Source organism: Palaemon carinicauda, chromosome 14 (genome assembly GCF_036898095.1).
Source record: "Palaemon carinicauda isolate YSFRI2023 chromosome 14, ASM3689809v2, whole genome shotgun sequence".
Taxonomy (NCBI): domain Eukaryota; kingdom Metazoa; phylum Arthropoda; class Malacostraca; order Decapoda; family Palaemonidae; genus Palaemon; species Palaemon carinicauda.
Window position 1 is genome coordinate 124,435,266 of NC_090738.1, and position 23,170 is coordinate 124,458,435.

A 23,170-nucleotide genomic window follows, 5' to 3' on the forward strand; every position below is an offset into this window, starting at 1 on the left:
GAGGGTATCAGTTGGGACTTCTTCAGGTTGATGATGATACCCAGGACGTTGCAGAACCGTAGAAGCTTCACGCCTTGCTCCCTCAGTACTTCCTCTGAGGCTGAAAGTAACAACCAGTCGTCTAGGTACCGGATCAGCCGAATGCCCCGTTTGTGCGCCCAGACTGAGACTGTTGTGAAGACCCTCGTGAAGACCTGAGGGGCTGTGGACAGCCCGAAGCAGAGGGTCTGGAACTGCAACGTTTGGGTACCCCATTTTACCCGTAGGAAGTAGGCGTCCTTGAGATCTACCGACATCATGAAGTCCCCTCCTCTCAAAGACGCCAAGACCGACTTCGGAGTGTCCATCTTTAAGTTGGTCTTGCAAACGAACTTGTTGAGGGCTGAGAGGTCTATGACCGGTCTCCATCCCCCTGTCGCTTTCTCCACCAGGAACAGCTTGCTGTAGAACCCTGGACCTGGGTCCTTGACGGGTTCCATCGCTCCTTTCGCCAGCATTGCTGAGACTTCCTCCTGCAGGGCTGTCTTTTTCAAGGGGTTCTTGGGGGTTAGCCACTCTGCCCGTTGGTCTGGCATCAGAGGTGGGGGGTCCGCTAGGAAGGGTAACCTGTACCCTTCCTTCAGTACTGTCATGGTCCACGGGTCTGCTCAGTGGTCTTTCCATGCTTGCCAAGAGTGTTTGAGGCATCCCCTCACCTGAGGCTTTGGCAGGAGTAGGGGGCCTCTCTCCCTATCTCCTCCTTGAGGCTCGGCCCGAACGGCCTCTTCTGGACGCTGCATAGGAGGGTCTAAAGGAGGATTGAGCCGAGGCTGTTCCCCTACGGGAGGGCTAAGATGATTGAGACCAGGCCGTAGAAGAGTTGTCTCTCATGGGCTGGCTAGGAGAGGCCCGAGGAGGGAGAGGCATATCGGAAGTGGACCTTCTGTGTGCCGGTCTCCTCACTGGGTGGGGTCTGGAATCGTTCAGGTCCTTAAGCTTCCTGACTCTTTTGATTGACTCCTCTGCTGCCTTAAGGGGAAATATCGAGTCGTTCCACAGGGTTAGGCTTCTCAGTGACCTCGCCTCTCTGTCAGAAAGTCGCCTTGTGAACTTGCTAAGGACCGTGTCCCTCCTACATAGGACCAAGTTGGCGGCCATTGCTAGTGACTGGTATGAAAGAAACTTCAGGGCCTTACCTCTCAAACTGATAAGCTCCTTGAGTAAGGCCTGATTCTCTGGCACTGCGAAGTCATACGAGGCCTGGACGCCCACTCGGGTGGAGGCCCACCAATCTAGCCACGAGGAGACGTTCACAAGGTCCTTCGCTATCTCCTCCATCATGATAGCTTCTGATGGAGAGAAGCAGATTGGTGCTGTAGAGAACCTTTCTTCCGTCGCTCCCTGTCCTAAAACAGCGAGTGCAGGTTCTAGTGTATAGGCACCTGCCCGATGTCCTTCCGGGAGGTAAAACTTGCTTTGGGACTTCAGGCCCAGGAGTAGTTTGGAGGAACTCTGGTTCTTGGGAGCCTCGGCGTGGTTGGCCACAATCTTGTCCACGTGGGCTCTACCTAATTTTACATCCCTCGCTAACGGAAGTGCCAGGGAGGGCCTTTGCTGGACAGGGGCGTCCACCAGCCTGTTGAGACTGGAATGTCAGGTGTCTTCAGAGGAGGGCTCCGGCTCGTCCAATAGGCCGATACCTCCGCTGCTGAACCCTCTCCTTGGTCATCCAGCTCCTCCGTCGGACGCGCTGACGCATGAGACGGAGGTCTTCGCACATGGGGGAGCCTTGGTCTGCTCAGCTTCCTGGGGTTCTGGTCGAAGGATGGGCACAGCCGTCAAGACGGAGGCCTCCGTCCTCGGTCTATCCCTCCTTACGAAGGTCCAAGTATCTGCGGGCCTGCTCGACGAGGGGAGCCGTATGTCATGCTCCTGACGGCTCAGGGGCGCCTTGGAGGTCAGGACTTGGCTGCCAGACCAAAGGGGCGACTCTCTCCGCTGGGCAGATGGAGTCGGAACCTTTGCGGACTTACGCCTGTCTACTGGAACCTGTAACGACGACTCCCTCCGTCGGTCGAATCTGCTAAGGACGAGTACCTCTCCGGAGAATGAGCTCTAGGGCGCCAACTTGAAGAGCCCGGTACTGCAGCCAACTCTAACAGCCTGCTGTGGGGAATCACTACCCACTCATCGTCCGGGGAGCCACTTTTTCTCCACTTCCTTATGGGGGATCTGGAACGTCTACTCCCGTGGCGAGATCTGGAGTGGGAGCGAGAACGTGAGTGTCTTCTGCGGGACTTCTCCTGACGTCTCCTAAGTTTCCTCAGGGCTTCGTCCTCCGAAGAGCAGGAAAGCGCCTCGACTGAGGAGGCCGACGACTTGTAAACCCGCTTAGGCGGTCTTGACTCACGTGCTGGCGTAGGAGGGTTCCCTCGACGCTCAGTGGACGGCGGAGCTTGTAAAAAGACGTCGGGAAACGTGGTAGACGGCGCTGGGGGGGAGCATGGACGCTCCTCCGTGGGGGACTAGGTACCGAAGCCTTCCTCCATTTTCAGCGGGGACCTGAAGGGCGTCTTCGGGGGAACCCACGCGAGGGGGTCCAAAGGCGGGGAAAGTTTTCTCGGCGGCACCCTCGCCTACAGAAGTTCATGAAAAACAAGCCCAAGAGGCTGGAGAAGAATTAGGTACATTTTTCTCCCACATAGGGTCATCAGAGGAGACGTGCCCTGCTTGCACCAGGACTCCGTCCCCCACACACACTCCCGTCCCTCCCTCAGGCCCCTGACTCGCCTGGAACGACGCCACAACCCCACTATCTTGCAGATCAGACTCCTGGGGAAGGGCCGCGGACTTACCTCGTCCCCTACTCTGGGTAGGGGAGGGTGGTAGAGAAGCTCGGTCCGACGACACACCCGGCGAAGCAAGGGGAGAAGGGACGCTCGGCTTCTTAGGCAAATTCTTCGTCGCCTTCTTCTTTTTTGTGCCGTACCGCACCCAATGCACCTCGTTCCAGGACTCGCACTCCAGACACGTGGCGGTAGGGGAACACACACTGCCCCTACACGACGAACACAAGGAGTGTGGGTCTACCTCGGGTTTCGATAGGAACGCACCACACGATTTACCGGCCATAGGCCCAGCACAACGGCGGGGATGCTCCATGACGCAGAAGGAAGCACCACGCGACACAAGAACGCACAGGGAAAGGACAGGGAGAAAGCACAAAGGGACCACGTGAGACACAAAGGGGTCGGGGACACAAAGAGTCACACTGGGATTAGGAGAGCGGCATGATATCACGACGCGACCAGAGAACTTACTGGAGATCGAGACCTGAGCAAGCATGCTCTCTGACCCGGGGTTAGCCTCAGGGCGGGTATCCCTCCGCCTGAGGTTACCCCTCATAGAAAACTTTTCAGGGTAAACTACACAAAACTCTGGTCGGATGGGAGGAGATCCCAGATACTCCTAAGAAAGTAGTTCCAGGCAAGTACTTCGTGTTGGAACAATCAACATTTATATTCTCTCTTTCAAATAATATAAATCTCAGATAGTTTATCTTACTCTAGTTTTCATATATATACAGTAAACAAATCCCAAAATATATATTGACAGATAATATTCAACAAAATATAATACCTACACTTTTACACAATACACAGCCATTTATTCTAAGACAAAAATATCAATCGGCAAATGCCGCCAACAGAATTATACTTTGAATTCCACCAAGGCTTACCAGATTCTTCAATTCGTCCTCTACATGCTTATCTTTGATTTTCTTCTGCTCTTTGCTATCCTCACCAGTAGCACCCTTACCCTTTTTAGGCAGCTTTCCCTTCTTTGTCTTCTTTATTTCTTCTGTCATGAAAGGATCCGTGACTCTGATTTTGAAAAAACATGCTTTAAAATTTCTTGATCATCAATATATCATTATAATTTTCTAAGGAACAGCAAAAGGCCCTAAACATCTTTATGCAAGTTTCCTATTGTAAGATTTTTCTCTTGGCGACTGGTAATTATATGATCTTGAGTTACAACACAACAAAACCACCACTCATGTACTGAACTACATCCATTCAATTAAATACAGTATAATAGTTATCAGACATACAGGATGTTTGTTCTACAGTACAATACTAGTGACTTTTTGGTGGATCAAAAGACTCGAAAGCATATTATATATTATAAATGTAATTTACTTTTTTTGCATTTATAGGAATGGTTGATTTTGACAATCAAATATTTTTTATACATGGTCGAGAATGCAACTGGTTTTCTGTAGAAACCTACTCTATATTTCGTAAATTTTCTTTTAACCCTTTTACCCCCGGGGTATTTGGAAATTTCCAACCCTTAACCCCCAGGGGGTTATTTTTTTCCCAGCACATTTTGCAGTATATTTTTTTTAAATTGCTCTAACAGCCTTAATTTTTGTCATAGAGAGATCAGGTTGGTGTCATTCTCTTGGAAAATGCCTGAATTTTCTCAAAAAATTATCAAAAAATATAAATAACTAATTTTTATAGCATTTTTTTGCAAGGACGTACTGGTACGTCCATGGGGGTAAAGGGATGGCTTTTGTGAAACGTACCAGTACGTCCTTTGGGGGTAAAAGGGTTAACGTGGTATATGTGGTATATGGAGTTCGTTGGTATTTTAAGTATTTTGTAAACATTGTTTAGAACCAGTGTTGATTATAATCTCTTTAACAGAATGTTTTACACTTGTAATTATGTTGTGATAGGTTTAAGTTTCTGGAGGATGAAGGTTTTTGGTCTTTGTCAGAGTGAAAGAAGTTTTCAAAAGGTTAACCCTTTTACCCCCAAAGGACGTACTGTTACGTTTCACAAAAGCCATCCCCTTACCCCTACGGACGTACCGGTACGTCCTTGCAGAAAAATGCTATAAAAATTTTTTTTTTTCATATTTTTGATAATTTTCTTTAAAAATTCAGGCATTTTCCAAGAGAATGAGACCAACCTGACCTCTCTACGACAAAAATTAAGGCTGTTAGAGCAATTTTAAAAAAATATACTGCAAAATGTGCTTGAAAAAAAATAACCCCTTGGGGGTTAAGGGTTGGAAATTTACAGAGCCTGGGGGTAAAAGGGTTAAACACACTTCTCTGAAGATTAGTATAGTATAACCTACATACAGGAATACTGCCTTATAAAATATCTACAGGACAACTTGTTTACTGATACAATTTGTTGCTAACCATAGCGTATGTAACTATAACAACATTTTTATTTGAGTTTTCTTGTGAAATTATATGACTATTCATTGATCTATTTTGATATTTATGTGGAATTTCTGCTGTTTCGTATACAACTTATTCATACTTTGAAAACTTCATTTCCATGGCCTTGTTTGGACATTTTCAAAACTTTCAGACTTTATCTTTATTATTTATCACATTGTAAAATTGTTTTTTTTATTTTTCAGTTTCTCACCATCTTTGATCGGTAATGAATAAATAAACATCAGCTCCTGATACACTTGTTTGCTTCTAACAAGTGCACCATTAAAACTCATGTACATAGCCTGTTTATTTTTGTGGTCTTAATGTTCTAAACCAGGTAGTCTTTTGTCTGATTGATATAAGTTCTTTACTATACTAGTCATATACAACTACCATTTAAACCTATAACCTCAAAGCAATCATCTGCCTCACTTCAGGGTTTGCAGCAGTTTGCAACTATAAGTGCATCAACCATTATATTCTCACCCAGAATGTCTTTCACATCATATCAATCTCATTTATCCCTCATTTTATTTTTTATGGTTTAATAACTTATACAGTTTTTTGGTTGATATAAATGTCTTACGAACATTAGCGTCACAATTATCGAGTAATCTTTCCCTAAGATTATCGAGTTCAGATGGATTTTGACTTTTTTTTTGGGGGGGGATTACCTGTGTTACATACCCAACTGCTTCTCCCAAGATTAGATCTGATTTATTCAGCTAACTTCTGGCTTTACATATTTTGTACTGAAAGCTAATATCCTAGACTTGAAATTTAACAAAACCTAAATGCTTCCTTAATTTTACTTGGCATGTTATTTTTCTTTACCACAAAATACCAAGTGTGGGGTGTTTCATCAATAGATATAATTGTTTTATTTAAACTGGTTTTAATTTCATATAAATTATTCACCATCTATTTTGAGATACAAGTTTACATTTTAACCCTTTCACCCCCAGGCTATTTGGAAATTTCCAACCCTTAACCCCCAAGGGATTATTTTTTTCCCAGCACATTTTGTAGTATATTTTTTTTAAATTGCTCTAACAGCCTTAATTTTTGTCATAGAGAGGTCAGGTTGGTCTCATTTTCTTGGAAAATGCCTGAATTTTCTAAAAAAAATGATCAAAAATATGAAAAAAAAATTTTTATAGCATTTATTCGCAAGGACGTACCGGTACGTCCATGGGGGTAAAGGGATGGCTTTTGTGAAACGTACCAGTACGTCCTTTGGGGGTAAAAGGGTTAATGCAATCTATAACTGACTGAATATCAAGATCTATGTATTGTTTCTTCCTATAATTCATAATCTGGAAACATTAATCTGGATAAAACTGATAAACAATTTTTTATTGCATCACGATTTGACTTATAAACAATCTTTTATGGTAGAGTTCCATGTTTTTCCCAATATATTTCATCACAGTAATATCCAGTAAATGGTTCTAGGAGTCACAACAAAAGTTTATTTTTAACGTAGATCTGAAATCCCCTTTATAGAGAGACTTAAATGTTCCATATAATGAAAAATGGGCAAAAAAGTACTTACAACCTACTATCATTTTATAAAAAACAGAATAAATGTTAAACTAAGTATTACAGTAATATTAAGGCATTAACCTGTTAAGCGTCCCCCCTAGACCAGGTTGCCGCTAACGTACCGTTACGCTTTTTTTGCCCCGACCGGTCATTTCACTAATGATAATTTTTCAAAGTTAATATAATTTCTTTATGCTTATAATTCATATTTATAGTTAAAAGTAGGAATAATAATTAAATGGTGGAATAAAAAAAGAAACAATTAATACTACTATTATTTCATTTCAAAAGGCTACATAATACTGAATATTCTAATGGGTTCTTTTTACCTTCAATCGTAAATTTTACGCCAGGATCAGCAACAAAAGCAAAGGGACAAGTCTCTCTCTCTCTCTCTCTCCCTATATCGTTTCCTGTATACTTTTCATATATATTCGTCATACATTTGTACATTATTTATCCACTTTATTCTCTCTCTCTCTCTCACTCTCTCTCTCTCTCTCTCTCTCTCTCTCTCTCTCTCTCTCTCTCTCTCTCTCTCTCTCTCTCTCTCTCTCTCTCTCTCTCGGTGTTTCCTTTCCTATATAGTTTTGTGAAATCTCGTTGTCCAATCATTCGGCAATGAGAAGTAATTTTCGCTCTCGGCATCGAAATAAAACTTTGTTTCTGCAATATCCTCATCACTGGAGGATTCAGAACTAGTGCTCTCATTATCAAACAGGTTATCATTATCAAATTCCTCAAAAGGAATATAATTTATTTCATCTAAAGGAATATCCTTCACCTTTACACCGCTCATTGTAAAAGGAACAACAAACAACCTTATCCAAATGAACGCCCGAAGCGCACTGAAAGGAAACCAGTTTTCTAACATCAAGCTACCTTCAGAAAAATAGTTGCCAGACATCATATAAGTTTCTATTTACAGCCCCCATATGCTGAGAGTGTTGCCAAGTGGTGATCCTATACTTACTATACGAGTAAACGTATTATCACAAGACTGACGACTTGATAAAGGCAGTTAAAGTCATGAACGGAATATGCAGTTGAAGGTGGTACCGAGTAGATCATGGTGAACGGTTTATCACGTGGGTGACGCTTAACTGATTAACAATGGTCACTTCCCCTTACGCTTGCATGAGAGCTAGGCAAGTCAGTATTTAACAAACTAAAGATCCTCAAATATCACGTGAATGTTTTCAAACACAGGAAGTCCATACTGGATTCAACCTGAATTCTTCTCTCTCAGGTCTCAATCTTTGTTTCTCAAGAATAGCATTTTTCTTCATAAAAAAGATTTGGTTCTAAAGTGTAAAAATTTGAAATTTTATATTAAATTCTAAAAATTTCTGTGGTCAAGAGAAAACTAAAGTACTGTACACTTTTGGGGGGAAAGTATATACTGATTATCTGGGTGAATGTCCTACTGTCCATATTTCATTAGATTCATTGAAATTTATGAAGGATGTCATTACATTTGCTAAATTCTAAGAAACGTTTTAAAGATTATGTAATTTTATTACAATAAAGTACTTAGTAGTTTAGGAGAAGCAACCACACTGTACAAGATAAATCTCAAGTAATTGAAGAGTTGAAATTTTGAAGGCTTACTCAATACCTTCATGTCATAATGAAATAGAGAAATTTGATAGGACCAGTAGTAGCAGAAGGACTGCATGGTCTGGGACATCAATAAACCATGAATGTGGGAAGTGATGTGTGAGACAGATCTGTACTAAAACTCAGTTTTTCATTTCAAACCTTAGATAAAAGAGAGGTGTATTAACCCTTTTACCCCCAGGCTCTTTGGAAATTTCCAACCCTTAACCCCCAAGGGGTTATTTTTTTCCCAGCACATTTTGCAGTATATTTTTTTTTAAATTGCTCTAACAGGCTTAATTTTTGTCATAGAGAGGTCAGGTTGGTCTCATTCTCTTGGAAAATGCCTGAATTTTTTCAAAAAATTATCAAAAATATGAAAAAAAAAAAAAAATTTAGCATTTTTTTGCAAGGACGTACCGGTACGTCCATGGGGGTAAAGGGATGGGTTTTGTGAAACGTACCAATACGTCCTTTGGGGGTAAAAGGGTTAACATAGCAAACTTCAAAGGAAATGTTACAAAATTATGCTACACTAGGGAGAAGTTAAGAAAATTTAACCATATATAACAACTACATGTTCCATATATGGATAGGACTGCTTTCCTTGTTGAAGTCTTTGTCCTTGTAACATTCAGCTCTTCTAAATAAAGCAATGATGGTGGTGGTGATGGTAGTGATGAACACCATACAAATGCTAGTTTTCCCTGTTGGAGCCCTTGGGCTTATAGCACCTTGCTTTTCCAACTAGGGTTGTAGCTTGGCTAGTAATAATAATAATAAATAATAATAATAATAATAATAATAATAATAATGATACTAATACTGTGCTTACCAATGACTATATTAACAATAACAATAATATTGACTGTAACAAAATGCAATAATTACTTTAAAAATTGGAAGATAAAACATTTACATGAATAAAGTCTGAAGGCTTGCTTTTTCTCATTGCATGATGTACTTGGCAGACAACCTATTGGTAGTGACTACTGTACTTTTTCCCTAAATATCATGGCAAGTAAACTTGAACCCTAAAGACCCTGAAGTTGAGGCCCTAGATAAAATGGGAATTCAGGAAGCGTGTGCTCAAAATTGATTACATAAGATGGAAATCACCAGGTGCCTAAAACAATGAAGGAAAAAGTAGTAAGAATATGTAAGGCCTTTAAACGGCTATTAAATTCGCTGTGTCAACTATCCCGATTTCCCAAACGTACTTTGCATATACTGGAGTATCATGCTAAAGCTATGTTAAACATAATGCTAAATTATTGTGCTTTGTCCCACAAGTAACAATTCAGACTCATCTTACTAGGTATGCAATTAATTCTAATAGTCATGCCTTCTCCATCATAAGGCTCAATACTGCACAGTATTTTAGAAGTTTTATTTCAGCTGTGACCAAGTTGTAGAAAGATCTTCCTAATCAGGTAGTTGAATTATGGTTGTGGTGGCCGATGCGGTAACGTCCCTGACTAGTGAACGTCAGATTGAGGTTCGAGTCCCGCTTAAACTCTTTAGTTCCAATGGCTCTGGATCTCTTTATCTTCCGTAAGGATGGTGTTGACTGCTGCCAAGTGTCCCTGCAGCAATATACTTTGGTCAAAAAATTTTCTTTGTCCCTGCAAAGACGCCTTTAAGGTCCCTACTGTCGGCATAACCTTGTAGGTCTTGGGCAATTTGCTGCCACCATTTATTTTGTATTTCTCGAAGCCTGGCTTGACACTTTGACTTTGCTTGTGCACATTTAGCCTTTTTTGGCTGGGAATTAGGGTCTTGGTCGAGTACTATTCGAGCTTTCCGTTGGGCGTTCATGAGGGACTTAATATTTTTGTCATTGTCGTCAAACTAGTCCTGGTGCTGTTTGCTCTGGTGGCCCATTACACTTCTTGCAGCTTCATTGATGGCATCTCATAAGTTGGTCCACATTCAGCATCAACTGAAGGTTCTCTGGCTAGTAGGGTCTGCTGAATTGCTGCTTGGAAAGCTCGAGATGTATCAGGATCTTTTAATTCACCAATGTTGTATCTCCTTCTGACTTCGTTTTGTTGGATGTTACGTGGCTTCCTTTTGATGGTTAGTTTTAATTTTGTGATGAACAGCCGGTGGTCCATCCAGCAGTCATCGAGTCCAGGCATGCTTCTCGTGATCAAAGATGACAAATTCGGAGATAATTTGTATTTTTTCAAACCACACAAACCTTAGCTATTTACATGGGGTATTACTTTCGGCATAGCTGAAATGACGAGCCATTAGATTTTTAACGAGGGTTAACTACCCTCTTGCTAGCTAGCGAGGGGGTAGGGGAGAGGTAGCTAGCTACCCCTCCCCCCTCACACACCAGTGAACTGATTCCCTTCGCTTAGAGGTAGGACTTGCCTTGGGGGACAAGGCTGGCGGGCAAATATGTGTAAATAGCTAAGGTTTGTATGGTTAGGAAAAATACAAATTATCTCCGAATTTGTCATTTGTTCCGTAACCGAAATAAAAACCACGCTATTTACATGGGGTGACTTACCCCTTAGGAAGGGTGGAAAGTACCAGCCTTACTGGCTTTGGCTTTGCCCGGGGGCTCAGAATCCGAGTGAGCAGCACTCGAGAAAAAGAGTCCCTGCACCCCACAAGGAACGTGAGGCCTACATAAGCTTGTGTGTGGAGGGATGAAGTGTGACTTGTCCTAGGAAGTTGACCTGAAGTCCCTTAGATGGAATTCTAGGCTAGGACGTTCCCAATACCACCTCGTCAGGGTATGGGGGATGCGACAGTATTATCTTAATACTAGGAACACAAGGAAGCATGGTTTACCTGCAGAGGTTTCAGGTCAGCTATGCAGAGAACCCAGGATGCTGCTTTCCCCAAGAGAGGGGAGGATGAAGAAAGAAGTAAGGGCCAGACATACTTCTTTCATTCATGCAGTCTAAAACCGGGTAACAATGCCCTCAACCTTCTGCTACCTGTCCATTAAGGAGCCTGAGGTTAGACCAGCTGTTTTGTAGCCACCACAGGGCCGATAGAAAACGTATCGAAGCTCCTGTGGGTCACGTCCTGCAGGTAGTGGGCTGTGAAGGTCGTTTGACGCTTCCAGACTCCAGCTTGTAGCACCTGCGTCACAGAGTAGTTCCTGTTGAAGGCCAGGGACAGAGCGATGCCTCTGACGTCGTGTGCTCTAAGGCGACGTGATGGAGGAGGGTCTGGATTCAGGGCGTGATGGATGACCCTCCGAATCCAGGCTGAAAAGGTATTCTTGGTGACTCTCCTCTCCGTCCTTCCTGTGCTCCCAAATAGGGCTTGCACATGAGGACGAACTGCAGCTGTTCTTAAGATAACACCTCCGACTCCTTACTGGGCATAGTAGGAGATGGTTTGGGTCATCTGTTACAGAACGGAGACTTGAAATCCTGAAGGAGTCGAACCGAATGTCCGGGCCCCAAGATTTTGAGACTAGTGACCAACTCAGGGACGAACTTGAACGTTACCTCCCCCTCTCCTCTTGAATGGACGACGACATACGAGAGACCATGAAGTTCGCTGGCATGCTTGGCCGAGGCCAGAGCGAGCAGGAGCACCGTCTTCCAAGTCAGGTGACGATCAGAAGCCTGGCGTAATGGTTCGCAAGGAGGTCTCTTGAGAGACCTAAGAACCCGAACCATGTTCCATGGAGGAGGTCTCACTCCCGACTGGGGGCAGGTATGTTCGTAGCTTCGTATGAGCGAAGAAAGATCCAGCGAGGAGGAAATGTCTATTCCTTTCAGCCTGCAGGCCAGGCTTAAGGCTGAGCGATAGGCTTTCACCGCCGAGAGCAAAAGGCGCATTCCCTCCCACAGGTATACAATAATTCCGCTATAGCTGGAATACTGTAGTGGCATCAAAGGGAGAGATACCTCTCCCACGACACCAACCACAGAAGACTCTCCACTTCGCCTGGTAGACCCCTGCGGATGACTTTCGCAGGTGTCGAGACATCTGCTCCGCAACTTGTTGCGGAACGCCTCTTTCTGTGAGGGAATGCTGGATAGTCTCCAGGCGTGAAGCCGAAGCGATGCTACGGCTTTGTGGCAGATGTTGCAGTGTGGTTGCTTGAGTAGCTCGTGTCGTGGGGGAAGCTCTCTCGGGAGTTCTGTCAGGGGATGCAGAAGGTCTGGGAACCACTCTGCATGATGCCGTAGCGGAGCTATCAGAGTCATCGACAGGTTGACCGATAGTCTGGTCTTGTTGAGCATTCTTCTTACCAGACAGAACGGTGGGAAAGCGTAGACGTCGATGTTGTCCCACCGTTGTAGGAAGGCATCTTGCCAGAGTGCCTTGGGGTCCGGGACTGGGGAGTAGTACAGCGGCAGCTTGAAGTTCAAGGCTGTCGCGAACAGGACCACAAAGTCAGGACTTTGTTTGCTACTAGAGGGTCAAAGACCACTCGGCACTCACTATCTGCGAGGCTCTGCTCAGACTGTCGGAGAGCACATTCCTTTGCCCTGGAATGAAGCGAGCTGATAGTGGTATTGAGTGGAAACGGTTCATCTCAGTATCTCTACTGTAAGATGGGAAAGCTGTTATGAAAAGGTACCTCTCTGCTTGTTGAAATAAGCCACTACCATGGTGTTGTCGCTCACGGAGTGACCCACCAGGGTTGTTGGGACTGTTGAAGGGCCAGATATACGGCCTTCATTCCTAGCAGACTGATGTGGAGGTACCTTTCTGATTCTGACCATAGGCCTGAGATCCTTTGGTTCAGAACGTGGCCCCCCCGCCCCCTTCTTTTGACGCGTCCGAGAACAGCATCAAATGCGGGGGAAGGACACGAAGATCCACTCCCTTTCAAAGGTTCCCATAGGACAACCACCACTGCGGGTCCATTCGTTCCGCAGGTCCCATAGGGACCAGAGTGTCCGGGGAATCGTTGCCTTGGTTCCACCGGGACTTGATCCGCCATTGCAGGGATCTCATCCTGAGGCGGCCGTTTGGAACTAGACGGGTCAGGGAGGAAAGGTGACCGAGGAGACGTAACCAAGATTGGGTTGGAAGCTCTCCTCGTCTGAGGAAAGGTTCTGCGACTCTCCTCAGCCTTGCTATCCTGTCGACTGATGGGAAGGCTTTGAGGAGATTGGTGTCTAATATCATGCCTAAATATCCCAGTTGTTGGGATGGAAGCAGAGAAGACTTCTCGAGATTTACCATGATCCCTAGATCTTGGCAAAGTTCCAAAGGCTTGCCTTGGTGTCGAAGAAGGGTCGATTCCGAGACTGCCGGGGTCAGCCAGTCATCCAGATAGAGAAGGGGACGGATGCCGATCCTGTGTGGCCACGAAGATATCAGGGTGAACACTCTGGGGAACACCTGCGGTGCTGTGGAGAGATCGAAACACAGCACCTTGAACTGGTAGACCTTGATGTCTAGGCTGAATTTCAAGTACTTCCTGGAAGACGGATGGATTGGGATCTGGAAGTACCCGTCCTTCAAATCCAGTGTGCACCTGAAGACTTGTGGTCTCACTGCAAGTCTGAACGACTCTGCTGTTCCACGCTGAACGAAGTTTGTTCGACAAACTTGTTCAGCTGATGACGGGTCTCCAGCCTTCAGGTGCCTTCTTTACAAGAAAGAGTCGACTGAAGAAGCTGGGGGGAACCGTCGACGACTTTATGGAGAGCATCTTCCTAGAGCATGGTCTCGAATTCTGCCCGAAGGGCTAGCCCCTTTGCAGATCCCATGGCATAGGAGCTCAGCGACACTGGATTCGCTGCCAGGGGAGGTAGAGATGTTATGAACAGGACGCGATATCCTTGGCTGATCACGGAGATCGTGCAGGAATCGGCCCCGAGTTGCTGCCACCTGAACGCGCAACTTTAGGCATCCCCCCACTGGGGGGCAGGGGGGTTGCCAATCCTAGCGTTTGCAGCCTCGGCCGTTCCCTCTAGGATTATTGCCTCCCCAGGAGGACTTCCCGTCCTTCTTGTCCCTGACAGGAGGGGGCTGCTGTTTAGACACCTTTGTCTTTGCCGCCGGAGCCGGTTCCGATGTCCTAGGCTGACGAGGCTGTTGTTGTTGAGGCGCTGGAGGCTTGTAGGGTCTGGATGTAAGCGCCTTTTGGAGGGGCGAATCGTGATTCGATTTCCTCTACCTCTCAGCTGTCCGTCCCACGTCCTTGGGCTCAAACAAGCTCTCTCCAAGGATGGAAGAGTGTCTGAGCTTGCCAACATCCACGGTTGGGACTTTCGAGATTAACCTCTCGGTCACTGTATCTCAATGCTTCAACATCGAGTTTGCCTACTTGTTCGAAACTTGGTGAGCCGGAAATCGATGGTGCTCGTGCCCGAGAGGAGGAAAGTTTCTATGGTCTTCCTGGTACTCTCCTTGGACAAGTCCTCGGATAACAACAGGATGCCCAGAGATCCAAGCCAGACGACCAGCCACGAAGTGGCCTGCATGGCACACTTTGCGGCCTTCACCTGGCTCAAGATCTCCGAAGCCGAGAATGTCCCCTGCCGGGCGGAGAGTTTCTCGAGAGAAATTCCCCTGGTAAGCCCTTCCACGGAATGGTGGAGAGGCAGAGCTAAACCAGGCTTCCCTATAATCTCGAAGTACCTCCTCTACTGACGGCTGACAGACGCAGTGTCAGCGACCCCGCTGGAGGGAAGGGGATCGGGTGATCCTGAGGAGTAGAGATGATGGGGCTTGCCTGAAAAGAAGGAGAAGAATATTGCCCACACCTCTCTGAAGCTTCTTTCTGCTCCTGCACGTGCGCTGCTCTGCGTTTACAGGTGGAGATCGTGACGACAATGATCTGGAAGTACGCGCTCCAGAAGACTCGCCAGGTTACCCGTGTTGCAAAACCCGACAGGAATCGCAGACGAAAAAGCGCTGGCGCTCGCGCGATGGAAAAATTGTTGGTTCGGGCGCGGGCGAACATGGGTGCGCATGCGCGCGGGCGAGTGGGCAAGTGGGCGCGCAGGCGAGTGGGCGCGCGGTTGTAAGAGCGAGCGCTGGCGGCCGGGAGACCGATGGCACGTATGCGAGCGATGGCGCGTTTTGGCGGGCGATGGCGCGTTTTGGCGGCCGATGGCGCGTTGGCGGGCGATGGCGCGTTGGCGGGCGATGGCGCGTTGGCGGGCAATGGCGCGTTGGTGGGCGATGGCGCGTTGGCGGGCGATGGCGCGCTGGCGGGCGATGGCGCGCTGGCGGGCGATGGCGCGCTGGCGGGCGATGGCGCGCTGGCGGGCGATGGCGCGTAGGGAACGATCGCGTACAGGAGAGTTAACGCGTGGGCGCGTAGGAGACCTACAACGATTTGAAGCGTGGGAGCGTTGGCGCATTGACAAACGCTTGCGCGCAGGCGAAGAATCGCGCGGGCGCTTAGGAGATCGCTGGCGAGCAAGGAGAGCCCTGGGGTGCCTGTGAGTGCCCGTGCGCTAGCTTAGGCGCCTCCTGGGCGGCGCGCTGTGATGTGGAAGCGTGCTGGCGCGTTGGCGAGCGCGTGAGCGCTGGGACTGGAACCACGTGCGGGCGCGCTTTGCGCGAAATTCCAGAAGGGCGCTGAGAGTCCAAAGGAACCTGTGAGCGCCTGTGAGCTAGCGTAGGAACCTCTTGAACTACGAGCGACGAGGCAGGAACCGGGGAGATCGTTGGCGCATAGTTGCGCAGCCAGAAGATAACAGCGAGGGTGCAGAACCAGAGAGATCGTCAGCGAAGAGGCGAAGGAATAATCTCCTTGCCTGCGCCCAGATCCGGAGATCGTGGGCACGTGGGCGAACGTTGGCGTGCATTGCGCACATCAGGAAAGGGCGCGCAGATGTGCGCTGGCGAGCAAGCGAACGTGGGAGTTCAGCGAAGAAATAATCTCCCTTCCTGCGCCCAGATCCGGAGATCGTGGGCGCGAGGGCGAACGTTGGCGCGCATTGTGCACATCAGAAAAGGGCGAGCAGATGTGCGCTGGCGAGCAGGCGATCGTGGGCGTTCAGGAGACCGTTGGTGCACATGGCGCGTAGCCGCACAGAAGGTCTCAGAAGCGTTGGCGAGCAGGAGATCTATGGCGAGACTCCGCTACAGGAGATCGGTGGAGTGTTGATTCAGCAGAAGTCTGGTCCACAGCAGGAGAGCATTTGCGAACTACTGCGCGCTCTCGCGCAGGAGAACGAGATTGCACAGGTAAAAACCTGGCACTAAAGGGACTTACTCACATTGTGAGAAAAGCCCTTTGCCCCGAAGGGACCGGTGCCCGTTGCAAAACGGGGTGGAGTGGCACCCACTGCGCATCTGCGTCCAGGAATGGAGATGGAAGACAAGAAGGTCTGGCAGGTGTCAGAGATCGCGAACTATCTGTCGAAAAGTCTAGCGAAGCAGCTACAACGGTCTGTTCTCGTCGAGAAGGATCCTCTGCGGCTGAAGATGAAGACGACCACGGACAGGAGCACCATCATCAGTCCTCCGAAGAGGAGTCTCTGTTAGTGAACTCCCCCGAGGGGGAGAGACACTCGCAGGAGAGACCGCTGGACTCAGCTGCCCCCTCGAAGGATGTTCGGAGGGGGGAACTGAGCCTTCAGCAACATCAGCAACAACAGCAGGAGAGTCCTCCAAAGAGGAGTCTCAATGAGTGTCCTCTCTCGCGAACGAGAGAGGTGAACACTTCGTAGAAGAGACAAGAAGAACTGATGAAGGTGCCCCTTAGGGCCGTTGGATCAGCAAGCTGACCATAAAGAGCAACCCTCTGAAGAGGAGCTCCTGCAGCTGCTCAGCCCCTTGAGCATAGCTGCAAGTGCGACCGCTCAGCACCAAGACCATAATTGCACGAATTCAATGGTCCGGCCATGCAACCGCTCAGCCCCTTGAGCATGGTTACAAAAGCGGTCGCTCAGCACCAAGAGCATAACCGCCCGAGGACCAGGAAAAAACCAACCAGGAATTATTAAGGTAAGAGAAATTCCCCCCCTTGAAGGGGAAAAAACTCATACCTGGGAAGGGAACCTCCCTCGGAAGGGAAGTTACCCACCCATGGAGGCGAACCTCCTGAGCGTCTTAAATGAACTATGGAGCTGACAGTTATCACGGGAGAACTTCTAGAAGAAGGGAACACGCCCATGTCGAAGTCCTAGAGAGGAGGCGGCAACAGCAGACTCCCCAGGCCCAAACAGGACAGCTCTGCTTCGTTGGCACATTAGGCAAACGAAAAACTAGATAGTTAACTGTGAAAATAAAATAAATAATTAGTTAACATTCACTCCCCCGGGGGAACTCCGAAAAGGAACCCCGAGGGAAAAGAACATAAGAATTACACGCCAGGTATGCGCCCTCCTAACCCCCTGACACTCACGGGAAGGGGGGGAAGGCGGAGAACTGTAACAAAAACAGAATCATAACAATTATAATTATGTAATTCATCTAAGAATGTTCACTAATAGTAAGAACGAATGAACCCAGAAGGGAAGCGTTCTACACAGAAGCTGAAAAGTTAACAAATACAATTAGTTTTTTTAAAACAATTGAGACAAAATAAACGGAGTAGCAACTCAACCCGCAACGGGAAGGAAGCTGCCGTAATATGTAGTAGTAATAAAAGGGTGAACGACCTCGAGAGAGAAAGAGACCGTAGTCAAACTAAACTCCCAAGTTCCCTACGCTGATAGTCCAAGTTCCCCGTAGGGAGGAAGGAACAGCGGAGAAAACAGATTAATAAATAAAGTCCAGCCAGCGATGATGATTCCCCACGGCGCCCGAGAATCGGAAGCCGAAGGGAGAACCAAAGGACCAAGGGAGAGATCGCAACCTATGAAATGTCACCGTGGGGGCCTGGAACCACACGGAGATGTTGTCGTACACACACAGCACAAACACTGAAAAGGAAACTTACTGTATTTCTATACTCAAATATATACATAAACATAAGAATGTTTATATATATATTAAGTATAAGAAAAGTAAGTAATTAAGTAAAGACAAAACATTAATGGCTGCCATGCGAGGACGGGACAGAGACATCTGCCCACCGTCCGAGCCAAAAGTGAAGTGAATCAGTTCACCGGTGTGAGGGGGGAGGGGTAGCTAGCTACCTCTCCCCTACCCCCTCGCTAGCTAATGAGAGGGTAGTTAACCCTCGTTAAAAATCTAATGGCTCGTCATTTCAGCTATGCCGAAAGTAATACCCCATGTAAATAGCGTGGTTTGTATTTCGGTTACGGAACAACCTCATTTTCGTGTTGTTGTCTGACAATGCCATAATCTAAGATATGGCAGTGTTTTGATCTAGGATGTTTCCAGGTGGTGTTAAATCAATTCAGGAGTCTGAACTGTGTGTTTGTGATGAACAGGTTCCTGTTCAGCACAAAGGTCAAGGAGGAGGAGACCATTATCATTGCAGTTTCCCACGCCTTGCCTGCCGATTATGTTGTGCCAGAGTTCATGGTCTCGCCCCACGCAGGCATTAAAATCCCCTAAGAGAAGGAGACAGTTCCCAGCTGGAATTTGGGATGTGGCAGTGTCAAACTGTTGGTAGAAGGCACCTTTGACATGCTCTTCCACATCTAGTGTTGGGGCGTACACTGATACTAACGTGATGAACTTTTTTCGGGAGTGGTAGTCTTAGTGAGGTGATTCTTTCATAAATCATAAATTGTATGAGGTGTCAGGTTATGGGCTTTTGGGTCTTAACTGCAAAGCCAACACCCCAGGAAGGGTGGTATTCCAGGTTTTTCCTTCTCCAAAAGAAAGTATACCATGACCCAACTTCTGTGATTTGCCCTTCACCAGGCATTCTAGTCTCGCTGATCATCATTCAGTGGCGTGTGTCTCTGGTATCCATACGGGTGCGCACATTCCATGCATCTACTTTGAGGTAAGATTTATTATACTCATTCCCTCTTTCACAGCTGCATATAAGGTGCGTCATTATGTGCAGCTGCCCAATGACTAGGATGGTATGACCGCCGATGTTTAGCCCACCTTTTATAGGGCCTTCCCAAGTTGGGGTGAGGTATGACCAACGATGTTTAGCCCACCTTTTATAGGGCCTTCCCCAGTTGGGGTGAGCAGCAGTACTACTGAATAGGCCTGCTTAGTGACAAGTGCAGGATAGAGTTCCTGTGTGGTCACGGTCACAGGGAAACCCGCCAGTGTGCAGGTCCGAGCTAAGAGTTTACAGCTACAACAAGCTTACTGCCACCACCCTTGTCCCATCACCACTGGTCTTTTTAGGCAGGATTAGGAGGAGGGGAAGAGAAAAAAAATAAGGAGGGTGTTAATCAGACTGAAAAGGCCACTGGCATGACTTTGTTTAGGGTGGACAACACTTTACCAGATCGATGCCCACACACTCTGGCTCCACACCTTCCTTCTGTGGCCCACAAGTGTGACATGCAAGACTGTGGTATGGAGTTGCATCAGTCTGCCGATAATCTAGTTTTTACCTAAAGAGGCATACTCCACAAGGCAGAAAAGGGAGTCTGATTATACCGTCAGACACTCGGTCGCTTGCATGCATTCTGTAATAAACAGGGGGGACCACGGGACAGGTAGCATGAAAGTAGTTAGGAGGATAGGCTGTAGGAGGGTTAAGACTAGCTTAGCCTAAGATGCATGCACCCCAAACTTTATTCTATAGTAGGCTGGGCTTATAACACAGCATTTGATTTCATCAGCTGATCTCTAGTTTTATCTGACTTGATGTTAACTGAGCTTCATTTAATCCATTTTGTATTTACCTATTACCAATTTAAGGTGCCTTTAAAAAAAGCAATTGCAGATTGCTGTTAATTTTGTTTTGTTGTCAGTTGATGCCAAAGTGACAATAGTATCGAGATGATGCTCACATATACTTAAATGAGTATATATCGTTAATATAATTCCCTACCTTATACAGTATTATTTGCCGATTTCTAATGCCAAGTTTTCCTTATTGAGTATCTTAACATTATGCTGTATTTAGCAATTTGTAAATCTAAATTTTACATTTTTATTTGTTCTTTGGTGATTTCTAACTCTAAACTTCTCCTTTTGACTTGTTGTGAGGGAATTTTTTGCAGTCAAGAATTTGGAGTCAAATTTAGAGTTTTCGCATTATAAAAAATTCATGAATACCAAACACATGGATAACAAGAATTGACTGTACTATAATTTGTAAGACTACATGGAACAAAATATAGCCTAAACTGAACATAGGGAATATCTAAATACTATTATTTCTTATGCATTTACGGCATTCTTGCACCTTGGTTGTAAGATGTCAAAGAGTTTAAAGAAAATATGTAATTACAATGAATTATCAATGATTTTTAGTTCTATAGGCATTAAGAGTTAACAGTATGGTATTATGTCCGATGTAAACAGTTAACAATATGAAGTGGTCCTGACAATAATAATGATATTAAATTTATAATTTATAAACTACTAAAAAAGTCTGATACACAGGGTTCAGTTTGACTTACAAGAAAGGAAGGATTTATAGACTACCACTCGTTGAAAGACTGGGAAACCTGTCTCAGTTTCAACTTATAAACTGGAAGAAAAATACATTGGATACTTACCCTAAAATTCCCAGAGCATTTAATACTCTTACACGGTTTATTTCAATCTGCTCCTTCCATGCTGAAAAGAGAAAAAACAAATATTCTAGGGCTTTTCTTTACTATTCACCACCTCCAAAGGGGGTTACCACTTCAGTGCCTACACAGTCACAGAAGTGATATTTGAGGCTATTCTAATTGTACATTTCACCCTAGTTACCTCTACATAGATCGAATTTTAGAAATATAAGCCCCCTGAAAGCTACAAGTTTCTAAGAATACAGTTTACAGTATATGTTTCCAACAATCTTCAGTACTGGCCATAGTATATATAGTTCTGATCATCTCTGAGCAAGGAAATAATGAATCTTAACTAGTGTTCATATAGCATTCATCTCAAAGCTGGCTACAAGTAGGAGTCTACCCTAAAATCTAAAAATTATCTATTTTCTTTCACTACAACAGTATTGCCCCTCTAGTGAGGTAACAAGATTATATGGCAGGTGTGATAATAAAAGAACTTGACTACCATACCACCAAGTTGCTTTCAGTCTCAAAGTGGTAACATGTTCAACAGCCTCTTGACTTCACTGGTCCATGGAGACACAATGATCATATGAAAGCCAGGTTAGTATAGTTAAATGTTAGAATTAAATTTGTATTCACTTCAATCAAACTCACCTGGCTGAATCCCAGGAGGTAGGATTGCGAAGAAAAAAAAGCGAGGAAATCTAACACCCTAAACTTGAACCATACACCTAATACCAAAGACTTAGCTTTAATTAAAACCATTTTAATAATGACCATAAGCTAGTTATGTCTCACATTATGATTTGGAAATCCAGATAGAGAAGAATTTTTGTTTCGAATATCAGATAAATAATGTAACCATACCACTCAATTCCCAGTAAACTTATTTAGAAAAATAGGTTTCTCTTAAGTAACGCTTGTAAAAACTGATGATACACCACTGCGCTGGTGCCGAAACTCTTTCCAAAGAGATTCATATAAAAATTATGGGACATGTATACTGGCAATCCCCAAAGGTAAGGTTAGGTAAAGAATTTTTTGCTTTGCTAAATGTCAAAATATCACACTTCCTAGACATGTCATGTAACCTAGAGGCAAAATTCACCAAAATAAGTGGAAGGATTATTTGCGAGCATGTACAGTATTACACAAAATATCTTACATGACAGTGATCTCATATTCAAGTTCAGTTTGTGACAATGTGTTAAACTGAAAATGGTAACTGCTATGGCGTAACTGATATTTAACCCTTTTACCCCCAAAGGACGTACTGGTACGTTTCACAAAAGCCATCCCTTTACCCCCATGGACGTACCGGTACGTCCTTGCAAAAAATGCTATAAAAAATCTTTTTTTCATATTTTTGATAATTTTTTGAGAAAATTCAGGCATTTTCCAAGAGAATGAGACCAACCTGACCTCTCTATGAAAAAAATTAAGGCTGTTAGAGCAATTTAAAAATAATATACTGCAAAATGTGCTGGAAAAAAAATAACCCCCTGGGGGTTAAGGGTTGGAAATTTCCAAATAGCCTGGGGGTAAAAGGGTTAAAGGGAACTCTGCTTTAAATGACTGTTTACTAGTCCAGACTTCTACCTACATGAGTTTTCCAACTTGGTAGGATAGGACAAAGCAAGTACTTTACTTAGTCATAATAGTGTTACCAGAGGTGCAAGCCTACTCATTACTGTACATGTGAGCACTGAACGAATCAGTATCATTCAAAATACACCAGGGAAATATTATACAAAACTAGGAAGAAATTACTTAATAAATTGTCAACATGCAAGATCAAGAACAGAGCAAAATTCTATATGGTAAATAAGAAATTATCTTTTTCATTAGATCACTTACAAGAAGTCAGTAATAAAACTACCAGTAACAATGATAGTTAATAATAGACTTAGAAGTATACAATACTTGAATTTAAAAAAAAAAATAGTAAAATAAAAGAGTGGATGAGATTCAATAAAAACCACAAATTTTAAAAACAATTTGTATTTTTCCTAACTATACAAACCTGGGTCATTTACATGAGTTACTCCTAGTCTCGCTTTTTCTGTGACCCGACAATCAAAGAAAATTGGTTTGATTGCATCATAATTAGTTGCTAAGCAACCACTGCGCATGTGACATAGAACACCAGCACATGAAGTGTCTCCACACTCTCCTGGTCAAAAGACTTGAGATTGTTTTCAAAATCTGTAGTTGATTCCTACACAGATACAAACTTCTGAGTGATTCGTATGGAAGTCTTCCTTAGGTGGGAGAATGTCTCTGTTAAAAG

The 23,170-nt window shown here is 45.1% G+C and overlaps 1 protein-coding gene across 1 annotated transcript in view; it reads right to left on the reverse strand.

The window, feature by feature from the left end:
* The window catches only part of LOC137653738 (E3 ubiquitin-protein ligase TTC3-like), a 250,667-nt gene that overhangs the window by 164,164 nt on the left and 63,333 nt on the right, over nucleotides 1-23,170 (reverse strand). Inside the window, exons 10-11 of the mRNA XM_068387356.1 lie at nucleotides 20,875-20,935; nucleotides 3,719-3,863 (exon numbers count right to left, since the gene is read on the reverse strand). Coding sequence (XP_068243457.1) covers nucleotides 3,719-3,863; nucleotides 20,875-20,935 — 206 coding nt within the window. The remainder of the gene's footprint in view (nucleotides 1-3,718; nucleotides 3,864-20,874; nucleotides 20,936-23,170) is intronic.